Here is a 22,124-nt window from a genome sequence, read left to right as displayed (position 1 = left end):
CATCAAAATAAAAAGCTTCTGAAAGAAAGCTTTCAACAAAAGAAACAACAAAACAAAAAGAAATAATCAACAAAACAAAAACACAATCTATTGAATGGGATCAGGTATTTGCAAATGACATATCTGATAAGTGGTTAATATCCAAAATATACAAAGAATTTATGCAACTCAACACCAAAAAACCTCAAATAATCCAATTAAAAATGGACAGAAGACATGAATAGATCCTTCTCCTAAGAAGATATACAGAAGGCCAACAAACACTGGAAAAGATGCTCAACATCACTCATCATCAAGGAAATGCAAATGAAAACTATAAGGAGATATCACCTCACAACTGTCAGAACGGCTACGATCAAAGCCATAAGAAATAAGTGTTGGTGAGGAGGTGGAGAAAAAGGAACTCTCGTGCACCACTGGTGGGAATGCAAACTGGTGTAGCCACTGTGGAAAACAGTATGGAGTTTCCTCAAAAAACTAAAAAATAGAACTACCATAGGATCCAGTAATTCCACTACTGGGTATTTACACAAAGAATATGAAAGCACTAATTCGAAATGGTATTTATATGCCTAGGTTTATTGCAGCATTATTTACAATAGCCAGAATATGGAAGCAACCCAAGGGTCCATCTATTTATGAATGGATAAAGATGTGGCATATATAAAATAAAATAAAATATAATAATATATAATATAAATGTTACTCAGCCAAAAAAGAATGAACTGTTGCCATTTGCAACATGGATGGACCTAGAGGGTATAATGCTAAGTGAAATCAGTCAGTCACAGAAAGACAAATACCACATGATTTCACTCATATGTGGAATTTAAGGAACAAAACAACTAACCAAAGAAGAATAGAGACAAACCACAAAACAGACTTTTTTTTTTTTAAATAAAGTAATCTCTACACCTACCATGGGGTTCAAACTCACAACCCTGAGATCAAGCGTCACATGCTCTACTGACTATGCCAGCCAGGCGCCCCCCTAAAACACTCTTAACAATAAAGAACACACTGATGACTACCAAAGGGGAGTGTGTGTGTGGATGGGTGAAACAGGGGAAGGGGATTAAGAGTACACTGACTGTGATGAGCACTGAGTATGTATAGATTGTTGAATCACTATATTATACACCTGAAACTAATGTAACACAGAACGTTAACTATGCTGGAATTAAAAATTTCTTATTTAAAAAAAGTAATATGTTACTCTTTATAATGTGTATACAGAACACTCAAATACTATAGAAAGTCTGGCAAAATTAGTATAATATCACAAAGGCCAAACCATTGCTTGTGTAACAAGAACACTGGGAGAATCAGAGGTAGTTGTGGCTTAATGTAAAACGACATCTTTACCTAACTCCTTTTTAGCCTTTTGACACTTGCCGACAGGATTTCACATGTGTTTACTCATACATAACTATAGCAACCTAGAGACTCAATATTTGAATGTAAGTCAGAAAGGAGAAAAGTAGATTTCACAGATTTTTCACAACTTTGAAAATAGGCTACATCTTCCAGTGGAAGAGGGCAACTCATAGGCACTTAGGGAGCCTTTTACCAACACCACCTTGGGGTAGGTGTGGTGGGGGCTGTGTCTCTCTCCTGGACCAGCCTGGGTAGCAGGGTGTGTGGTAGGACATGCTGGGGAACGGTTAGAGCCTAGAGCCAGAGTTCGGAGCATGCTCGGAGATACCCATGGACCTGGGCTTCTAGCCAAAGCCCCCAGAACAGGTGAGGGAGATGAAAGGGGGTGTTCCCTTCAAACCTGCCCCACGTGGTTGTTCTGGAGGCGTGGAGCGAGCCACAGCCATGGCACGAAGCACTGGGGAGCAAGGGAAGCAGCCACCACAGTGGAGCAAGGTCAGGGTGCGGAGAAGGAACTGTGCCCCACGCCTGTTCCCACTGATCTTTGCATTTTCTTCTCCAGGAAACAAAGCCCATCCTGCTGTCATTCACATGGTGAAAGATGCAACCATTCTGACACAGATCTAAAGAACCGAAAATCACACCTGAGGTAGAAAGAAATCACTTTGTGACTTCTCCTGAAACTGCACTTTGATAAGAGGGGCAGGAGGGGGGAGGTGGAGAGAAAGCAGAGTGAGAACAGGCTCTTGAGGCAAATAGGGAGGTGCAAACACGACAAACAGTCAAGTGCACAGTTTCGCTGGGCATCGGGTTGTTTTTAAGTTGCTTTTAAAAGATTGGTAATAAGGGGCAACATTTCTGTGTAGCAGTGCACAGAATCAGATGATGCATCCATTAGTTGGGATCTGGCAATGCTTTTATTGGTTTTTGTCAGCATGTACTGACTGCGGGTAGGAGAGTTACGGAGCAATAGAAGCTTTTCTCTTCAAATTTGTTTCACCAAACAGGTCTTAAGAGGTAGCTTATATCACTTCACCTATTTATTAAATATCACTGGGGGTGTCATTTAACAACAGAGATGCTTTGTACTACATCCCAGATATACTCTGCACAATAAAACACTATCTCCACACTAACTTTCTTAAAATCCTCACACCAATTTTGAAACCAAATCTTTTTAATATTGTCAGCTAAGTGAGGATCCAGATAAGAGGTTTTGAGTAGATTAATTAAAAATGAAGTTTCGATTTCTGGGAAGATACATAGGAGACTGTTAACAGTGATTATCTCTGGGGTGAGAACTCGGCGATTGGTGGATGAAGGCAGACTTTGTCTATATTCCTTAGTACAGTTTCAATTGTGTACCATGTACATGGATTACCTATTCCCAAGGAAAAATCTAATAGAAATAGTGAAAATTAAAATATTCAGAATCTAAGTCAAAACTGAGAATACTAGATATCCTGTTAAAGTGCTTTTTCTTAAAGCTTCAAAATAAAGGGAAACAGTTCTGCTAGTAAATAAAAGCCCTCTGTCCCCCCCCCCCCATCTCAATAGCTGTGTGTAGCTCCTTGAAGGAGCCTAGTAAGCATGTGTGGGAGTTAAAAATGCATTTAATCATTCCCCCCACCCCCAAGTTTGACAGAAGTGTGGCAAGGAGGGCCATCTGTTTTGTTTGAACGAGAAATGACCCAGCATTCTGATTTCAATTAGCCTCTTTGTAGCTTTATGTTTGAGCTCCTTCCATGGGTAACAGTTCAAACTAAGTGTAGAGAGAAGCTGGCCAAGTTCTGCCAGTGCTGATTTGTTTTAACAACTGTCAGTGATCACAGAACAAGTGTACAAGACAATGTTGCTGGATACATATTAAAATGCTTAATTTTGTGGAATCAAAATAGCACATTCTAGAACCTGAGAGCTAATAAACAAAATATTGAAATGGTGTCTTTACATCATTATAGCAATTTAAATATTTAAAATCAACATCACTTACCTAAATTCCTAGTTTCAGTCAATAAATACACACCTACTATGTGCCAAGTACTGTTATGCCCTAGGCATGAACCAAAGAGGATGTAAGTAGTGGTTCCTGCCTTGAGAAGTCTGTGATCTATTTGGGAAGATAAGCCTGCAAAGTTAAAACAATAATTTGAGTAATATTTAAGACAATATTAGGAGAGCTGTCAAACATCATTGTTAAAGAGTTCAGAGGATGGGAAGGATCACTTGGGTCAAAGACTTTATACTGGGAGAGATCTGATCAACAGTGGTAGAGGATTCTTAAAGCCTGTGTCCCTTCCACATCACCTCGCTTGAATCTCTCTCTCTCTCTCTCTCTCTCACACACACACACACACACACACACACACACACACACACACACAGCAGGAGGTTTACAAAGGTGAGTGTACAGCCTCTAGAATGGTTAAAGGTAACCCAAAGACGCATCACTACATAGGTCAAGGTCCAAACCACCTTGTGGCTTTAGGGAAGCCACCATGAATCTTGCCCCTACTGGTCACTGCCCCCAGGGTGTGTTCTGTCAGACACCAGATTCCTGGGTCCCCATCCTGCATAGGTTGATTGCCCAATTCTCTGATAGGAGTTATGTAATGGGTCTCAAGGAAGACCTATGAACGGGGGGGGACATTTTTGATGGCAGCTAGTTTGTGCAATTTCAGTAATGACAGGTGCACAGTTGCCCTGCATGTAAAGTGAATGCACTGCACTCAGGTGCTCCCATTCCTTACCATCTGGTTTCCTGATGTCCTAAAGATTCTACCACCTTCTGCAACTCCATCGGCTTCTCATCATGACCCCTCTCCTCAAGGGGTTGGCAAAGTTCTTCAAAGTCACATCATTGAGAGCAGAGGAGTAACAAGTCTGGGAGGTGTCCTCTGAGTCCTAGTGGCGGCGGCCACTGAGGACACTGGCTCAGCAGCAGTATCATGGGATGGGCTCTTCTGAGTCCACAGCTCCTGCCACCCTCGCACTGCTAGAGCAGGACACGGGCAGCAACTCTTCCTGTGGCTAACCCTCACCCTACCACCTTAGTTTGCTGTTGTACCTGAGAGTGTCCCAGTCAATACTGCCACACAAGTTGTCTGGTGTAGCATCAGCCAGAGAAGAGAGCCTGGTCCATTCTGACTTACTGGCCTATTATTTTCTTTGATAATAATGCTAACAAAAACATTTAGCTTATATTTAGGAAGAAAATCAGATTTGAGTTCTATGTAGACATCATTGATTATAAAGTATCAGTAAAAACTAGCTTTTAAAGGAAACACTAGTCTAGGGCACCTGGGTGGCTCAGTTGGTTAACTGTCCAACTTCAGCTTAGGTGATGATCTCATGGTTCGTGGGTTTGAGTCCTCTGTCAGGCTTGCTGCTGTCAGCACAAAGCCCACTTCAGATCCTCTGCCCCCCCACTCTGCTGCTCCCCCACTAGTGCTCTCTCTCAAAAATAAAACATTAAAAAAACACTAATTTTTCAATCTATCATTTTTTGAGTTAAATCTACCATATTTTTAACTCTTTCCAGAGAAATTAATGACCTAGAACCTATATACATCAAGGTCAAGACCATTCATGTGGCCTAGAACTGCTTTTTGCTAAAAATACCCAAAGGAAATAATTAATAGAATTTTTTTAAGAACCAATGTTTTCTTCTTTATAAAATAATTCATTATTAATGAAAATGTCAACTGTTACCAGTGGGCCAAAGAATAAAAGAGAACAAAAGATAATCAAATGTGAGAATGAAGATAGTTCAAATGAACAGGACAAAGAAATCCAGAATTTCAAAAGCTAGAGAAATGTGCAGAAACAATGATTTTTAGTGTTTAAACTTCAAATTACAGTTAAGGAGAGAACAAATCAGTAGAAGCAAACAGGTTTGACTCTGTCAAAGTAAAAATTTCTGAGAAAGCAAAGCATTATTTTCTACATACAGATTTCACTGCAGGCAGAGATGTTACGGCCACTATTCAGGCTGTAGGAGAAAAATACAAATATGGAAAAATATTTTCTTAATGACATAAATTTACATATTAATGAAATACCAGACCGTCCTGCTATCCATAGGCAAAAGGTAAGGAATGAATTCTGTTAACAGAGGTCATTTAACCTGTTCATTAAAAACCAAAAGCAGGCCTTTATTAAGCCTTCTAAAGTTAATCATTTAAAAAATCTTTAAGGCCTGTAACGCTTTGTAATTTTAAAAGTATTTTGTGACTCACGTCACTGCATAATCTCAGCTAGTATATATGAAAGTATGAGGGACTGATAGTACAGATTTAAGGTATTGGTTAATTTTCAAGTCAAACATCAACTAGAACAGAGGCATCAGATGCCCACGTATGACCATATAGCAACTTCTGGGCTGCACCGTGCACAAGCTTCATACCTCGTATGGTGTGATGCATACGGAAAGGTCTATCCTCAGCTACTTCCCCCAACTGCTCCATTACCTAAGTGGCAGGCACCCTTTTGAGGCACTCCTTTCACTTCCAGCACTGGTCAAGTGCCATCGAACCCAAACTGCAAATGTTAAACAGCATTGCTAATTAAGACTACTTTCACTACTGGCATTGCTTAAGCTTCTCCCATTAGCCAAAAGTTGGGACACTGAGAAAAAGGCATAACTGGGCAAATTCTGAAGTGACAAGAAAAGGCAAAAGGACTCAGAAATCATGTGACTGCCCACTGTGTTCGCGGCACCGTGGCAGCATTACTTTCTACATACAGATTTCTACATATTTTTCTACATACAGCTAGAACCACGGCAGTGACTCCTCCTCAGGAAGTCCTGATAAAGCCACAGAGAAAAGGCTGTGTCCTCACGGGCCCTTCTCACCACTGGCCTTCCTCTTTACTGGCCTTTTCATCATTACTCCCTGCTAAATCTTTTCCTTTGATGTTTTTGTTTTTCTAACGGCCTCATTATTTAAATGTGAAATGTGCTTACTGCAAAGTATAGACAAATAAAAGTTTTATAGGAAAACATTCTATCAAAGCAGTAAGTTGGCTTTGTAAGTTTTAGTTACTAAGCTAATCGGTTCACTGAAGGAAAAGTAAGATTGAAGACGCTTAATTCTGATCAACAAAACTAGCCTAGTTCTGAATCCAGAGTTTTTTATAAACCTTTTCTTTGTTTAGTCAATCAGTGTATCTCAACTGTACTTTAACAGTATTATACATAAAAAACTAAATATACTGCAAGAGATGTAGAAAATAAATTTGAAAGGAACTTCTCTTAAATCTCTATGTGAGAAGGTAAAAATAAGCAGAGCTCCTTCATGCTTCAACACCGACAGGTTAGTTGTTTTAAAACGGGATATCGACCTAAAACTATTGAGTAGGAGCCCATATCATACGAACAATAGTTAATAATTTTAGTGTCAATTTAGTGTAAACAGTACCTGATTTGTTCTCATAAGCAGCAAGCACTGAGCCCCTAACATACAAGATGAATATTCTTATAGGTATACGCAGACTAAAGTTTCTGAAATCATCCCAAACTTCTATTTCCACATAAATGTTTTTTAATTAGTCAGATGAATGTGAAAGAGAAATAGTTATTTCTTAACTCTAAGAAATAAAACTGTGAAATCCAAATTAAGACAATGTAATCACAAAGGGGAGGATCTGCTAGTCATTGTTAATGTATAAATAAATACGGACTTAAAAAAAATACTGTATTTTGAAAAACAGGTCAAAAACATAAAATCCTTAAGGACAATGTAGTGGGCCCATATTAACTACTAGACTTACATCATTTATCTGGCTAGATATGCACAACTAAAATTTCTATTACTGCCTAATAGTGAAAATTCCAGGTTTGTCACAAGACCTAGGAGGCTGGAGTTTCATTTAGATCAACCAAGAAAATGTTATATAAACAAAAATCAGTAAAATCTGATAAAACAGTGAAAACCATTTTAAAATACCATTGGTAAACAGATTTCTATTTATAGACTCTCCTTGAATATACAATAGGTAATGATGCAATGCAGACATTTTTACAATATTTATTAAGATAACAAATTTATAAATTGAAAGACTCAGAGGCACATAGTTTAAAAGGCCAATACCATGGGAATAATGAAGTCAACACAGAAAAGAAGATATGAACAGTTACAACCAAGACAAGATTTTTTTAAAAGCCACATCCCCCCAATAAACACATCATATGAATCATCCTTCAAAATTACCATGATAAAAAGTCATTTCCTTCAAAGAAAAATAATTCTTTCCACCTACCGTGCCTAGAAAATCCTATTTACAATGAACTGTCCTGCATTTCATCAGTACTGTTTAATATGGCCTCCTCTATTCTGTCATTAGAAGTATTGAAAATTTTATAGCTATTGTATTTACAAATGCACATAATATTTAAATTTGCTCTTCACTGAGAACAACTGAATATATACTTAATCAAATCACAATACAAATGTTTTAGTGTTGAAAACACATTTTGTGGGGACAGGTGTACGGGAAGAGGTGTATTTAGAATTATGTTGTTTCTGAAGGATTACTAGGCCAATAAATCTGATAAAACTCAAGGTAGTCACAAAAACAGGTCTTTGTTGATGAAGAATTTAATTTATTTCTGTTTTAACTGGACACACTGGCTTCTTCAGTCAACCTTCACCACACTGTATATTTTGGTAACAAACCAAAAGCATGCAAAGAAGCCAATTGTTCCTGTAAAAGAAAAAAACAAAATAAACTCTTTTCCCAAGGAAATCTCATAATTTACACAAAAACACAGACTTAAAATTATTGGTTCCTTAAAAAAAGCCACAAAACTGTAAACTATTACTTACCAGGAATATACCATAGGTCCATAAATTCTTTGAAACTTACACCACTACCTCAAATTTCTTACGGAAATTGATAGAACTTTTTATACTTTTAAGATTACTACCTAAACTTTCTATGATACATTTTTTCTTATTACATGCAAAAAAACTGAAATTAAAATATGAATAGGATGCCAATTTTCCTTTCCTATTTAATACTTCCTTATCACAAAATGGAAAACTGCTAGGAGAATTAATTCAAGGTCTGATATGAATACCTTAAACAGAGTATCAGATTCATATAATAGGTAGGGATTATTTTCTAAGTATTGTTACAGAGAATTATCAGTTTTCAAAGAACCATAATAAAATTAAAATTTTTTAAATTTAAAGTGTTTAAAAGGTGATACAATTAGGATAATAACAAAGATGCACCCCACTGAATACGAGAGGTGGTGTGGTGTCAGAGGACAGAGCAGCTGTTGTGACTGTGTGTATTATCCTTGCACTAGTCAACGGAAATCTCCAAGCCCATTTCTTACAAAACAGAGATAATTTTATCTGCCCTAGGTAGAGTAAATGAGACGATTCATGAAAAAATACGTGCTTTGGTTTTCGAGTATCTTCATCAGTCTAGATTCCAAAAAAATTGAAAACCAGACAGGTGACAAAAATGAGACTTAGTTAAGTAACTGTCTAATAGCCACGTGGCTGGTAAGCAGGATCAGAATGTAAACTCACTTTTTCTGACTTCAAATATAGTGTTATTTTAAACTTTACCATGCTTAGATAAATTCAGAGACTCTTGTCTTGTAAAAGAATATTTGCTAACTTGTGAACTGCCTGACATATTTTTAAAACCTGGAATTTCTCCAGAATTATCACCTGAGAATAGTCAATAAGTGGACATGCAGAAGAATACAGAAGGAGATGCACATATCCTTGTGGCAGGTTTATATATATATACATATATATATATATTTAAAGTTCCAACCTTTTTTCTTTTTATTACACTTAACACACTGGTGAAAAGTATTAATGGAGATTTTCTAAGTCAAGAGACTATACAGGGGACTTTACTATGGGAAGTAGCAGCATTGTTGTTCTCATACATCATACATGTGCCCACTATGTACCATTGTGTATGTTTTAGAGGACATAAAAATCTACATTTTGGATATTCAAAAGACAATTATTAAGGTTTGTAAAGAGGCTGGGGTTAATTTTAGAAAAGTAATGGTAAAACATAAAAGTATTTAAACAACCTTATGCTTACCAAGAGCTTTAAGATAATAAAGAGAAAATATTCTAAGGTGAGAAAATACATTTGTCATCATACTGGCAACCCTAGGTAAGTTAAGTTTATTTTGTTCTTAACAAAATATTTTTAGTATTTTATTTTGTCCTTAATAGGGATAAATATAATATACATACTAAAAGTGGCATCTTTCCTTATGTAACAGAATATTTTGTTTTGTAAAACAGATTTACTTAAATAAAATGGTGTCAGTTTGGGGTACTGAAGTAAATACAGATGTACCCCACTTTAGAAAAACGCAAGACACTGAAAGCGTTCACCATTCCCCAGCAGAGAATCTTTCCCATAAACTGAAATACACCCAAAGTTACTGGTTTAACTGGTTGATTCAATTTGAGGTGGCTCCAAAATTTAGATTATAAAGTTTGTTTCACTCTGAATAAATAAAATGTCACTAAAAATCAAGAACAATAAAGAGAGGTGATAAACTACACAACAGGTAAACTATCATATCACATGCCTGGAAAAATAAGAGACATTCACTAAGATCACTACTTTTTGTGTGTAGGCAAGGAGTAAATTCTTCTATATATGCTTTTACAGACATACAGATCCATATGCACAACAGTAATTGCTCGTTTCAGAGGCTACACTTTGTTTTGCGGATCACTGATTAAGATTTATGGCTGTGGACCTAGCTATGTGTTACGTAGCACTAAGACAAGCACCCACCACATACACCAACCCCCCCTGTATCTGACCAATGACCTGGAATACAGAATCAGTGTAAGAGCCTGAACCTCCTTACAGCTGATACAGCAACAGGAGAACTTCAAAACCCCATCTAATTCTCTCAAATGTTAACAGATGACTAAAAAGCAGAACAGTTCTAATTTATTTTTAATTCCTTTTTCCTTTTCAGATCCTATATTTCCTCACACAGCATGCAACACAATCTAAGATAAAATTATAGATGCACATTTTTTGTGAAAAAGAAAGGTCCCACAATTTTCTTTTTTTAGTTTGGTTATTCCACAAATGTTTACCAAGCAGCTACTCTAAGCGCTCTAAGACTCAGAAAACTTTTATCCAGGTGAAGAGATAAGGCACACATATATAAAATAAATACCAATACAGTACAATTTCCCATTAGGTACTTATATATTTTAAAGTGGAGATATAAACTTGTAGTTTAAATTTCTAGAGTAAGGGGTATTCTATGATTGTCTTTTCTTGGTAACATTTATTCTCAATTTCATCTTGACTTCACCCCTTCGATTTCTACTTATCCCTAGACTTAGACAGCTAAAGCTTTCACCCTATCTCTGAAATGAGCTTAAGAAGCACTGTACCATTAACAGGTTAATAGGGGAAAACTTTTGACAGGTATGGGCCCAGGTACCCCTGGACTCACAGCACAACAATGGACATTGTTTAGCCTTCTTCCTTTAGGTTCTGTTTCCTCTTTGGTTTATTGACATCCACCTCACAGCGGGGCCGACCAAACAATGCTCAGCTGCACTTAGGACTAAATGTAGGAATGCTGAGTAGTAGAAGCCCAAGGAAAATATTTATAAATAATTTGCCTAAAAACTTATTAACTAAAACTAATAATTTTAATTCTTACCTGTAAAAAGAAAGAAGATCAAAACCATTATCATGGTATAGCCAAAGTACAGAATTGTACTTGCCGTTCCTGTGATTTGCAGTTTTGAAAAGAAGTAGTGTACTGCATATATTAAGAAATAAACTGCAGTAAAGCCACTGGTAAGGAATGAACGCCACTGCCAATGGTAATCCTAGGTAGAAAAGAAAAAGTTAAAGAACAAGAATTACTTTCCAATTACTAATTACATGTAGCAGAACAAAGTTACAAAGCAAATGCAGCTATGTGACACAGCCCCAAAACCTAGCTTTGCTATCATTTCCCGTCTTTTTCTCCTACTGAACTTTGCCCATTTCCCTGCTCACTGAAGATGCTAAGAAGCATTCCCTACTTTTGGTGGAACTACTTCAAGTTGGGCTAAAAACACATTGAAAAATCTTAAATGGTTTATGAATAATGAAGCATTAGACTGTACTTTAAAATGTACTCTTCCCAAAGAAAAGCAATGCACAAGATCTTACATAGTTCAAAATTAATATTATTTATCTTATACTCTGGTCAACTCTATGTTAGGAAGAAGATTATCCTATTAAAGCCTGGTTGAAATCTATTTTCAGTTGCGAGTAACATAATTTAAACAAGGTAAGTTTTAAAAAGAGCTCTTCTGGGGCGCCTGGGTGGCGCAGTCGGTTAAGCGTCCGACTTCAGCCAGGTCACGATCTCACGGTCCATGAGTTCGAGCCCCGCGTCGGGCTCTGGGCTCTGGGCTGATGGCTCAGAGCCTGGAGCCTGTTTCCGATTCTGTGTCTCCCTCTCTCTCTGCCCCTCCCCCGTTCATGCTCTGTCTCTCTCTGTCCCAAAAATAAATAAACGTTGAGAAAAAAAAACTTTAAAAAGAGCTCTTCTTACTTTTACATGAAGTAGTTTATAGCTTAGCAGGAGATCTCTTAAAAGAAAATACTTCACTCTTTCCTACCCTGTAGAATATGTGAAAAATTAAAAATCTTATGGAGTCCACACACAAAAACTACTATAGCAAATAAACAAATTTAGCAAAATTGCAGGGGTACAGGAAAGAAATGAAAATCAGCTGTGTTTTTATACACTAATGATGAACAATCTGAAATGGAAATTTAAAAAAAAGTCCATTTACAACAGCATCCAAAAAGAATAAGATACCTAGGAACAAATTTCACCAAGAACATGAAAGACTTATACACTGAAAACTACAATACAAAACATGCCAAAAAAAAAAAAAAATTAAAGACAAATAAATGGAAAGACATTTTGTGTCCATGGACTGGAAGACTTGACGCTGATAAGATGGCAATACTCTTCTAAGTGATCTCCAGATTCAATGCAATTCCTATCAAAATTCCAACAACCCTTTATTACAAAAAAGGAAAAGCTGATCCCAAGTTCATAGGCAATTGCAAAGGGTCCTGAATAGCCAAAACAGTCTTCACAAAAGAACAAAGTTAGAGAACTGACCCTTCCCAATTCCAGAATTTATTACAAAGCTATGGGAATCAAAACAGTGTGGTACTGGCATAAAGACACTGTATATACCACTGGAATAGAATTGACTGAGAATCCAGAAATAAATCCACACATCTATGGCCAATGGATTTTCCACAAGGTTGCAAGACCATTCAATGAGGAAAGATTTAGTCTCTTTAACAAATGGAAAAACTGGATATTCACATGTAAAAGAATGAAGGTGGATTCCTAACTAATTACCATAACCAAAAAATAAACTCACAATGGATCAATGACCTAAATATGTAAGCTAAAACTATACGTTCAGAAGAAAACATACAGATAAATTTTCATTACCTTGAATTTAGCAATGAATTCTTAGATATGGCAACAAAGGAAAAAAACAGATAAATCAGATTCTATCAAAATTACAAACTTTTGTGTAAAGGCCATTATCAAGAAAGTAAAAAGACAACCTACAGAACAACAGAAAATATTTGCAAATCATTTATCTGATAAAAGTTTAGTACTTAGTATTCAGAATATATACAGAACTCTGAATTATATACAGAACTCTTACAACTCAACAAAAAGATAAATAACCCAGTTCATAAATGGGCAAAAAATCTAAACAGACATTTCTCCAAACAAGATACACAGATGGTCAACAACCAAAGAAAAGATGCTCAACATCATTAGTCACTGGGGAAGTGAAAATCAAAACCACAATAAGATACAACTTCACACCTACAAGGATGGCTATAATTTTAAAAAAACGGCAAATAGCAAGTGTAGGTAAGGATATGGAGAAATTAGAACACTTGTGCATTTCTGGTAAGAATGCAAATGGTACAGCCACTGTGAAAAATACTTTGGTGGCTCTGCAAAAAGTTGAACAATTACCATATGACTCAGTGATTCCACTTTAATGTATATACCCAAAAGAACTGAAAACTGGTACTCAAAACAAGTATTTGTATATGAATGTTCATAGAAGCACTATTCCCAATAGCCAAAAAGTGGAAACAAATCTAATTTCCATCAGCAAATGACTGGATAAACAAATTAGGGTATAGCTATACAATGGAATATTATTCAGTTATAAAAAGGAACAAAGTACTGAATCTTGAAAACATTCTGCTACGTGAAAGAAGCCAGACACAAAAGGTCACATATGACTCCATTAACATGAAATGTCCAGAATAGGTAAATCTTTAGACAGAAAGCAGACTGATGATTGCCAGGGTTTTGGAGGGAGAAGGGAATGAGAAGTAATTGCTTAATGGTATGAGGTTTTATTTAAGGGTGATGAAAATATTTTGGAACTAGAAAGAGGTGGTAGTTGTACAACACTGTAAATGAACGTAGTAAATGCCACTGAATCGTTCACTTTAAAATGGTTTAATTTTAAGTTATGTGAATCTAACCTCAACTTTTAAGAAAAGCATCTAAGTTTAACAAAATTAGACTTAATCTCCTATATAGAAAATAAATACAAAAGAATGATTTAATACAACCCAGATCTTCGAAAATCAAATATACATAAGAGTGCCATCATTTTGCCATGACTATAATTCATTACAGTGTAACCACTCTAATGTTTTAATGAATACTCCCACTTAAAAATGTTTTATATTAAGGGTGTCTGTGTGGCTCAGCTGGTCGAGAGTGTCCGGCTCTGGATTTCAGCTTAGGTCACGATCTCACGGGGATCGAGCCCCACATCGGGCTCCACAATGGGTGTGGTGCCTGTTTGGCATTTTCTTTCCCCTTCTCTGCCCCTCCCCCACTCACATGCATGCACATGCTCACGTGCTCTCTCAAAATAAATAAATAAATAAATAAAGGGGTGCATGGGTGGCTCAGTTGGTTAAGCATCTGACTCTTGATTTTGACGCAGGTCATGATCTCACAGTTTGTGGGATAGAGGCCCGAGTGGGGCTCTGTGTGACAGTGCAGAACCTACTTGGGATTCCCTCTCTCTAAGTAAACTTTAGTGTTAAAAAAAAGATTTTAGATAAAAATAGACAAATTTTAAAAGAAAAACCGAGAAAATTAACATTTTAAATTTAAGCTCTAAATAAATATACTGAGATACTATCATAATCCAATCCTAAAAAGAGCTACATTTAATTGAGGAATGCAGGTCAATTTCTATCTTAATAAACACATATTTACAGAAATTATTTCAATTGATGGTATTCAAAGTTGTCTTATGCCAAAATTATAAATACCGGCTACAAATTAATACAAGTGAACATTGCTAATACATACCTCTGCACATAGGTGGAAATAGCAAAGAAGTATAGTTGCCTCTGAACATGTAATAACCAAAATGATAAACACCAGAAATAGGAAGCCAAACATGTAATACATCTGATGTGACCTATAATCAAACATGTCAAGATTAAACTATAAATCTTTTCTCTTTGTCACAGTAAATGACACAGTCTTTTCACCTTCCCTGAACTGGAAAATGTTTGCTTTTTCTCCCAACAAAAGACAACACAACCTCATAGGTGTGGATGGTGTAGGGGTAGGGCAGGGAGAGGAAAAGGTTTGGTAATGTCATTGGATTTTGCCTTCTCACTCAAGTAGAACCTGAAACTCTTATTTAGTCAAATATGCTTAGTCTAATTGCTTACAAATTTGATAAATTTGATAAAAAATTAATACACATGCAGAGCCAAACTAAAAAAGGGTCGCAGTTGGTATACATTGTTTCTTATCATATGTGATAAAAACAGCTGACTTTTGAAAATGTTGTAACAATCGGGAAGGAAAGATCTGTTCCAATCACTAAAAAGCTCACATTCAATGCTGACTCCATGTTACTGCAAACCTTGGTACTTGCTGTAACATGTCACTGCGGTCATATTACGATAATACACTGCAGTGTATATACCCTAATAAAGTGGCTCAGAATTAGCACCATGAGTTTCTCCATGCAAATAAGAAATCAAGAGAATGAAGGAATCTTGGGATTAGTAAGAACTTTGAACATCATCTACCTCCACCCTCCTCCCAATGCTTGATCAAATCAAATCCCCTATATCAAGGGCTCAGAGTATCTTCTCTCTGAAGCAGTACAGATCAGTTACTTAAGAACACAGGTATGGGGAGACAGGTTAATTTTCTGTCACATAGTAGCTGTGTGACACAGGTAAATTACTTAATATCCAAAGCTTCACCTCTGTCTCTGTAAAATGGGGATAATACCCACCCCACTGAGGTCTGAGGATTAAGTCAAAAGTAAAAGTAAGAATTAATAAGCACTCAATTAGTAACAGCTGTTATCACTTATTCTTTTTCTCATATGGAAAAGATAAAATAACCTTTGGCTCTTAAGATTTCTGATTACTGGAGATTTTACATGTATAAGATACAAATAGTCATCCATCCAGATAAACAAAAAGAGAAAGCTAATACTACATGTAATGGGAAAGGGGATAAGACGACTTCACCCTTAGCTTACCAGATACTATTTAGAATGAAGAAAAGCTGTATAAAGATGCACCCAAAGGGCAAAATCCCTCCCATGATAATACCAGGCAACGGCTTTGTGTAGAAGGATTGCTCAGGAATCTGACGTGGAATCTGATTGGTTCGAACTGGATGTTCAATGGCCTTTAGTAAAAAAAAAAAAAAGAAAGGATTCATAAATATTTATCTATTTAAAAAATTTTTCTCTATATTAGATTATCTGCCTGCTTTTTCTCAGCTTCCATGATGATAGTATTGGCAATATAAGTCTACTTAAGTCATCAAACTGAATTTTGTATTTAGAAGCAATGACCCCAGATACTATCAGGTATAATGTTCAGTCTGTCTAGTGGAACAAGCCATCACTGTTTCCAGCAGTTATCCATTAATGGCTTTAGGTAAAGTAAGAAATACATAGAAGGAGGTAATATAGTACTTAAAAATAACAGTTAAGACAAAGGAAATGTTAGGTTTTCCCTTTTAATGACATAATTATTGCAAGAAATTAGCTGATTCTGAAGTTACTGTCGATGAATTTTTATTTGGAGATGGGCAATATCATCTTTACTAAAATTGTTCAATTCTACTAAGATTTAAGAACATAAAGGCAACAATGAATGGCTATATGAAACTTTATGACCATAAGATACTGATAATATTCTCCCTTTTGTAACATACGACATGGTAGTATAAAAATAAATGAAATCTAAAGCACCAAAAACACAGCCAAGGGGAAACAGGGGTAGAGATACAGAAATTCATTTTCTTGCAAAAAATTTCAAAAGCATACTTTTTATAGTTTTTGTGATGACATTGCAAAACTTAAAACTTGGTAGGGCACCTGGGAGGCTCAGTCAGTTAAGAGTCTGACACTTGATTTTGGCTCAGGTCACGATCTCGCAGTTCATGGGATCAAGCCCCATGGTGGGCTCTGCACTAACAGTGTGGAGTCTGCTTGGGACTCTATGACTGACTCTCTCTCTCTCTCTCTCTCTCTCTCTCTCTCTCTCTCCCCCTCCCTGTCCTCCCTGTCCCTCCCTACTTGCATATACGCACTCTCTTTCTCAAAATAAATAAATTCTTAAAAAAAAAAAAACGTATAACTGGTAGTCTCATTGAGAATATACTTCTGTGAAATAGATATACAGATAGAAAATCATTAGATCGTTCTTCAGTGTTTGTATTTTTAACAGGAATATTTTTAGAATGTCAAATACTTATTTATGTAATCAAAATTTTTAAATCATGCCAGGTCACTATTTGTGTGTTATATGTATTTTTATGCTATACAGATTTAGAATTGTAAATTAAGCAAAATGCCAAAGAATTGAAAAATCTTACAGTAGGCTGGCATGGTAGGTGCAGTGGACACAATGAAGCAATGACAGTTTCTTCCAGGACATTCTGGGTCCCCTTCACAAAGTGTATGGCAATACATTATCTCTTTTAATCTTGTGGACTGGATGTTCTCAGAGAAAAGCAAGGACAGTGAAGTGAGAAGGTCACTAGACAAATTCTCAGGGCACCTGGCTGGCTCAGTCGGTTAAGCATCCGACTTCGGCTCAGGTCGTGATCACATTGTTGTTTGTGGGTTCAAGTCCCCCTTTGGGAGCGCAGTGATAGTGCAGAACCTGCCTGGGATTCTCTCTGCCCCTCCCCCACTCACACACTCTCTCTTTCTCTCAAAATAAACAAACCTTAAAAAAAAAGGTGGGGGGGGGGGACTAATTTAAAAAAAAAAAGAAAAGAAAAAATGTTCATTTTCCTCTTAGCCTGTGGGCAAAAGGAGGCAGCAGAGGTGGAGAAAGACTGGAGGCAGGGAAGGACTGAGCTTTGAATATTAGCAGGAAATATTAGGAGGAAAACCATAGAAAATTTTTTGCAAAGCTACATGTTAAAAAAAATTACCACTGTCACTTTATAGTCACTTTTCTTACAGCTTTCCTCCTAGCCCATATTCTTGGTTTACTTTGTTAAGTAATGTAGAAACACTTAATGCACTAACTTAAAACACTAAAAAAAGTTTTCAATAGTTTAACTTAGCATTTCGTTGTCTATTAATCTACAGTTTCCATTTACTTACAAAACTTTGAAATCTAAGTTTATATCTGTGACTTCTCTACCACACCCAAAATAATACTATTTTTAAGAATGACTGCAATCAAACTAAGAGGTCATCAATTTTCTATGAAATCCAGATCCCATAGGGTAAGTGTGTATCTTTTAGACATTTTTTTTTAAGACACTGTTCTATCTTTTAAGGTGGCATATGCTAATTTTCATAGCTGAAATTTATTTGAATAAATTAACACATAAACTTACGTTCTTCTTAAAACCGAAGTATGCACCAATAAATGTTAGAGGCACAGATATGCAGAACCAAAGGGCCAATATGGCAACCAATGTTCCAAAAGGAATAGCTGCTGAAGATCCTTCTCCCCAGAGAATCAGATTCATTATAAAGAAGTCAGCAAATACAATCCTGAAAGATACAATAGGCTTTTGGGTAAAACTTGAGTCAGAAGCAAAAGGATATAGTACCAATCATATTTAATTAATATTACAATTTCTGTGTTACAAAGAAAATGAAGTTGCTGAGTAATGGGGTATATGAATTTAAAATTACTTTCTAGAAATTACCCAATTGCTCTTCAGATTGGTTTTGCCTGACTGAAATTCCCACCAGTAGCTTAAGAAAATTACCTCTTTATGTATTTCATCGTGCTTTGGATTGTCAAATTTATTGTTTAATTTAAGTCCTGTTCACAACTGCTGTGGAGCATCTTGTGTCTATTGGTTTTATAGTTATTATTTCTGTGACTTGCTGGTTACATCTACTACTCACTTTTCATTTGGGGTGTACGTCTTTTCTAAAGTTATAGATGGGAGTTATTTATATATTCTAGCTACTAATAATTCCTTGTTAAATATCCCGTTCTCTGAGTTAACGGCTTTTTATGAACCCCAAACAAGTGAATATGTATACTTAATTTCCCTTCAGTCTTTTTTCTCTGAGTACATTTTAAAACATATGGCTGTAATCACATGATAATTGTTTCTACATTCCCCCCACACAGTTTTTAATGTGACCAGTTGTCAATTTTCCCTTTATCCTTTGTGTAACTCATTTAAGAGAAGAAAGTCCTTCCTAACCTGGGATCATGAACATACTCCTCTTTTTTGTTTTTTTTAAAGATTTTATTTTTTTATGCAATCTCCACACCCAACGTGGGATTTGAACTCACAACCCCGAGATCAAGAGTCACATGCTCCACCAACTGAGCTAGCCAGGCACTTCCATGAAGACACTCTTCCATATTTTCTTCCAACTGTTAAGCCCATTACATTTAGATCACAATCCCCTTGGAATTGATTGTGTGTGTGACTGGTAAGAACAGAATTTTTCTTCCTTCATATACACAATCAAGTATGAGCATCATCTAACACGTCCTCTGATTGGTGATGCCACATCTAGCTGCTTCCATGAATATATGGTCTATTTCTATGTTTTCTGTGCTAGTAGCTGCAGCACATTGCCAAACCCCTCATGCAGTCAATACTCTGATCAAGTAACACGGTGAATTTGTATCTCGTACTGTGAAGGTTTTCTGTTGCTAATACTCCTTTCTGTTGTTGTTTTATAGCTGAAACTTGTTCTCTGTATACAAATTATATCACAAATAAATATGAGATTTTTATTAATATAAAGAAGCATTTCTCTCCATTCAATCCTTTTTTTTTTTTTAATTTATTTATTTTAAGAGAGTGGAGCATGAGTGTGTACCAGTGGGGGAGGAGCAAAGAGAGGGAGAGAAAGAATCCCAAGCAGCAATCGTACTGTCAGCAAAGAGCCCAACTTGGAGCTCAATCTCATGAGAGGTGAGATCATGACTTGAGCCTAAACCAAGAGTTGGATGCTTAACTGACTGAGCCACCCACATGCCCCTCCATTGAATAATTTTTATATTTGGAAACGATGTTTAATATTATCAAATACCATTTTGTTGTGTCTACTGTAATAATTATATGTAGGTATTTACATAAAATTACATGAATTAATTTCATGTCATTAAATGGTACTTCTTTTCCTAGGCAAACACCAATTCTCCCTGCCCCCTTGGGTTCCTGGTACACTCTTATGTGCTTTTCCTCCCCCAACCCTGGCTTTTCCCTCATTCATTACCTCACTATCCTTCTGGTGAAAACCTAACAGGTTTTTTTTGTTGGTTTTTTTTTTAAATGAACACCCACTTTTAAGGGTAGCATGAAGATAAATCAAAGAAGGGCTGATCAGAGATATAAAAGAACTGGCTTAGGATAATTTCTATGAAGCCAAACAATGAAAGGCATTTCAAGGAGAAAGAATCCCAATGTTAGACAATGTAGAGAGATAGAGTGAAGACAGAGAAAATGATTTCTAGATTTAGAAATGCGAATATCATTGGTATTTGAGAGAAGTTTTCACTAAAGTCATAGGGGAAGAAACAGTACGTGGGTTTATGTTGTGAATGCATGCTGAGAAGAAAATGAGAATAAAGGAGTGTGGAATATTTTTTCAAGGCAGTTTGTTGGGAATGTGAAAGAAAGAAGATAGTAGAGGGGAAGATGCTTATGGAGAAGCTCATTTTAGGATTTGGGAACCTAGTATATTTGTAGGAAAGACGATGAAACACGAACAGAACACTGAGAAATAGAAGATGCCAGAGATTAGGAGGAATGTCTGAAAGGCAAGTTTCTGAAGGAAATCACAGACTGCTGACTTGTCTTGGGAAGAAGGAGTACTTCTTTAGTTGATGGGAAAGAAGACAAAGGATTTGGCTGGAGAAAAAGCATAAAAATCTGAATACATCAGGGCGCCTGGGTGGCTCAGTTGGTTAAGCGTCTGACTTCGGCTCAGGTCATAATCTCCCAGTTTCAGACTTCCAGCCCCACATCGGGCTCTGTGCTGACAGCTCAGAGCCTGGAGCCTGCTTCAGATTCTGCGTCTCCCTCTCTCTTTGCTCCTCTCCCACTTGTGTTCTCTCTCTCTCTCAAATATAAACATTAAAAAAAAAAGATTCTTACTCCCTCCCTCTGCCCCACTCCCCTGCTCACCCTCTCTCTCTCTAAAATAATAAGTAAGTAAGTAAATAAATAAATAAATAAATAAATAAATAAATCTGAATATATCATGAATGGCTGAGAATCATATCATTCTTCAATGGAGGTAATTATCTGAGGGAATATTTATCCCAAACATGTATAAACAATGCAACTATTGTTACTCTTTAGTTTCTGGCCTGCAAATGGAATGGCCTGGCTTTTAGATTTAACCTTTGGATTTCACTATTGCTGCTAACTGCTCAGAGGCTGGTTCTTGTCCACCAGAAATCTGGGAGTTGGGAAAAAAGTGGGTTCTATTTCTAGGACCAGACACCGATCAGATACTTGATATCAAAAGCTATCTTCCAAAGAGTCACAATTATTATTTTTTTAAACGTGATTGTCATTTAAAAAAATTTTTGCTATATATTACTCTATTTAATGGAATAAACTCTAAATAAAGTGGCACTACTTTAAAAAAATTTTTTTAGCTTTCAATTATAGTTGACAATGTTATATTAGTTTCAGGTGTACAATGTAGTGATTTGACAATGTCTGTACATTACTCAGTGCTCACCATGATAAGTAAAGTCACCTTTTGTTACCATATACTGTTAGTACAATATATTCCTTATGCTCTATTTTTCACCTCTATCACTTATTTATTTTAAACTGAAGTTTGTAACTCTTAATCCTCTTGGCCTATTCTGCCCATCCCTTTCCCCAACTATCCCCTCTGGCATCCACCAATTTTTTCTTTATATTTATGAGTCTACTTCTGTTTTGTTTGTTCATTTGTTGTTAGATTCCACAAATGAGTGAAATCACATGGTACTGGTCTTTCTCAGACTTATTTCACTTAGCACTAGGTCGACCATGATGTCACAAATGGCAAGAACGCATTCTTTTTTTTTTTTTTTATAGCTGAGTAATATTCCATTGTGTGTATATGTGTGTGTGTTACCACATCTTCTTTACCCCATTCATCTATCAGTGGAAACTTAGATTACTTAAGAGTGGCAATACTTTTGATAGA

General features: G+C 36.3%; 1 protein-coding gene across 1 annotated transcript in view; it reads right to left on the bottom strand.

Moving 5' to 3' along the window:
* Positions 1–7,390: 7,390 nt before the first annotated feature.
* The window catches only part of TM9SF2 (transmembrane 9 superfamily member 2), a 64,713-nt gene continuing 49,979 nt past the window's right edge, over positions 7,391–22,124 (bottom strand). Inside the window, exons 13-17 of the mRNA XM_027065159.2 lie at positions 18,329–18,488; positions 15,999–16,150; positions 14,798–14,909; positions 11,066–11,237; positions 7,391–8,082 (exon numbers count right to left, since the gene is read on the bottom strand). Coding sequence (XP_026920960.1) covers positions 8,015–8,082; positions 11,066–11,237; positions 14,798–14,909; positions 15,999–16,150; positions 18,329–18,488 — 664 coding nt within the window. The 3' untranslated portion in view covers positions 7,391–8,014. The remainder of the gene's footprint in view (positions 8,083–11,065; positions 11,238–14,797; positions 14,910–15,998; positions 16,151–18,328; positions 18,489–22,124) is intronic.

This window comes from Acinonyx jubatus, chromosome A1 (genome assembly GCF_027475565.1).
Source record: "Acinonyx jubatus isolate Ajub_Pintada_27869175 chromosome A1, VMU_Ajub_asm_v1.0, whole genome shotgun sequence".
Lineage (NCBI taxonomy): Eukaryota > Metazoa > Chordata > Mammalia > Carnivora > Felidae > Acinonyx > Acinonyx jubatus.
The sequence above is the reverse complement of the archived record's forward strand: the minus strand, read 5'-3'. Positions and strand labels throughout refer to the sequence as shown.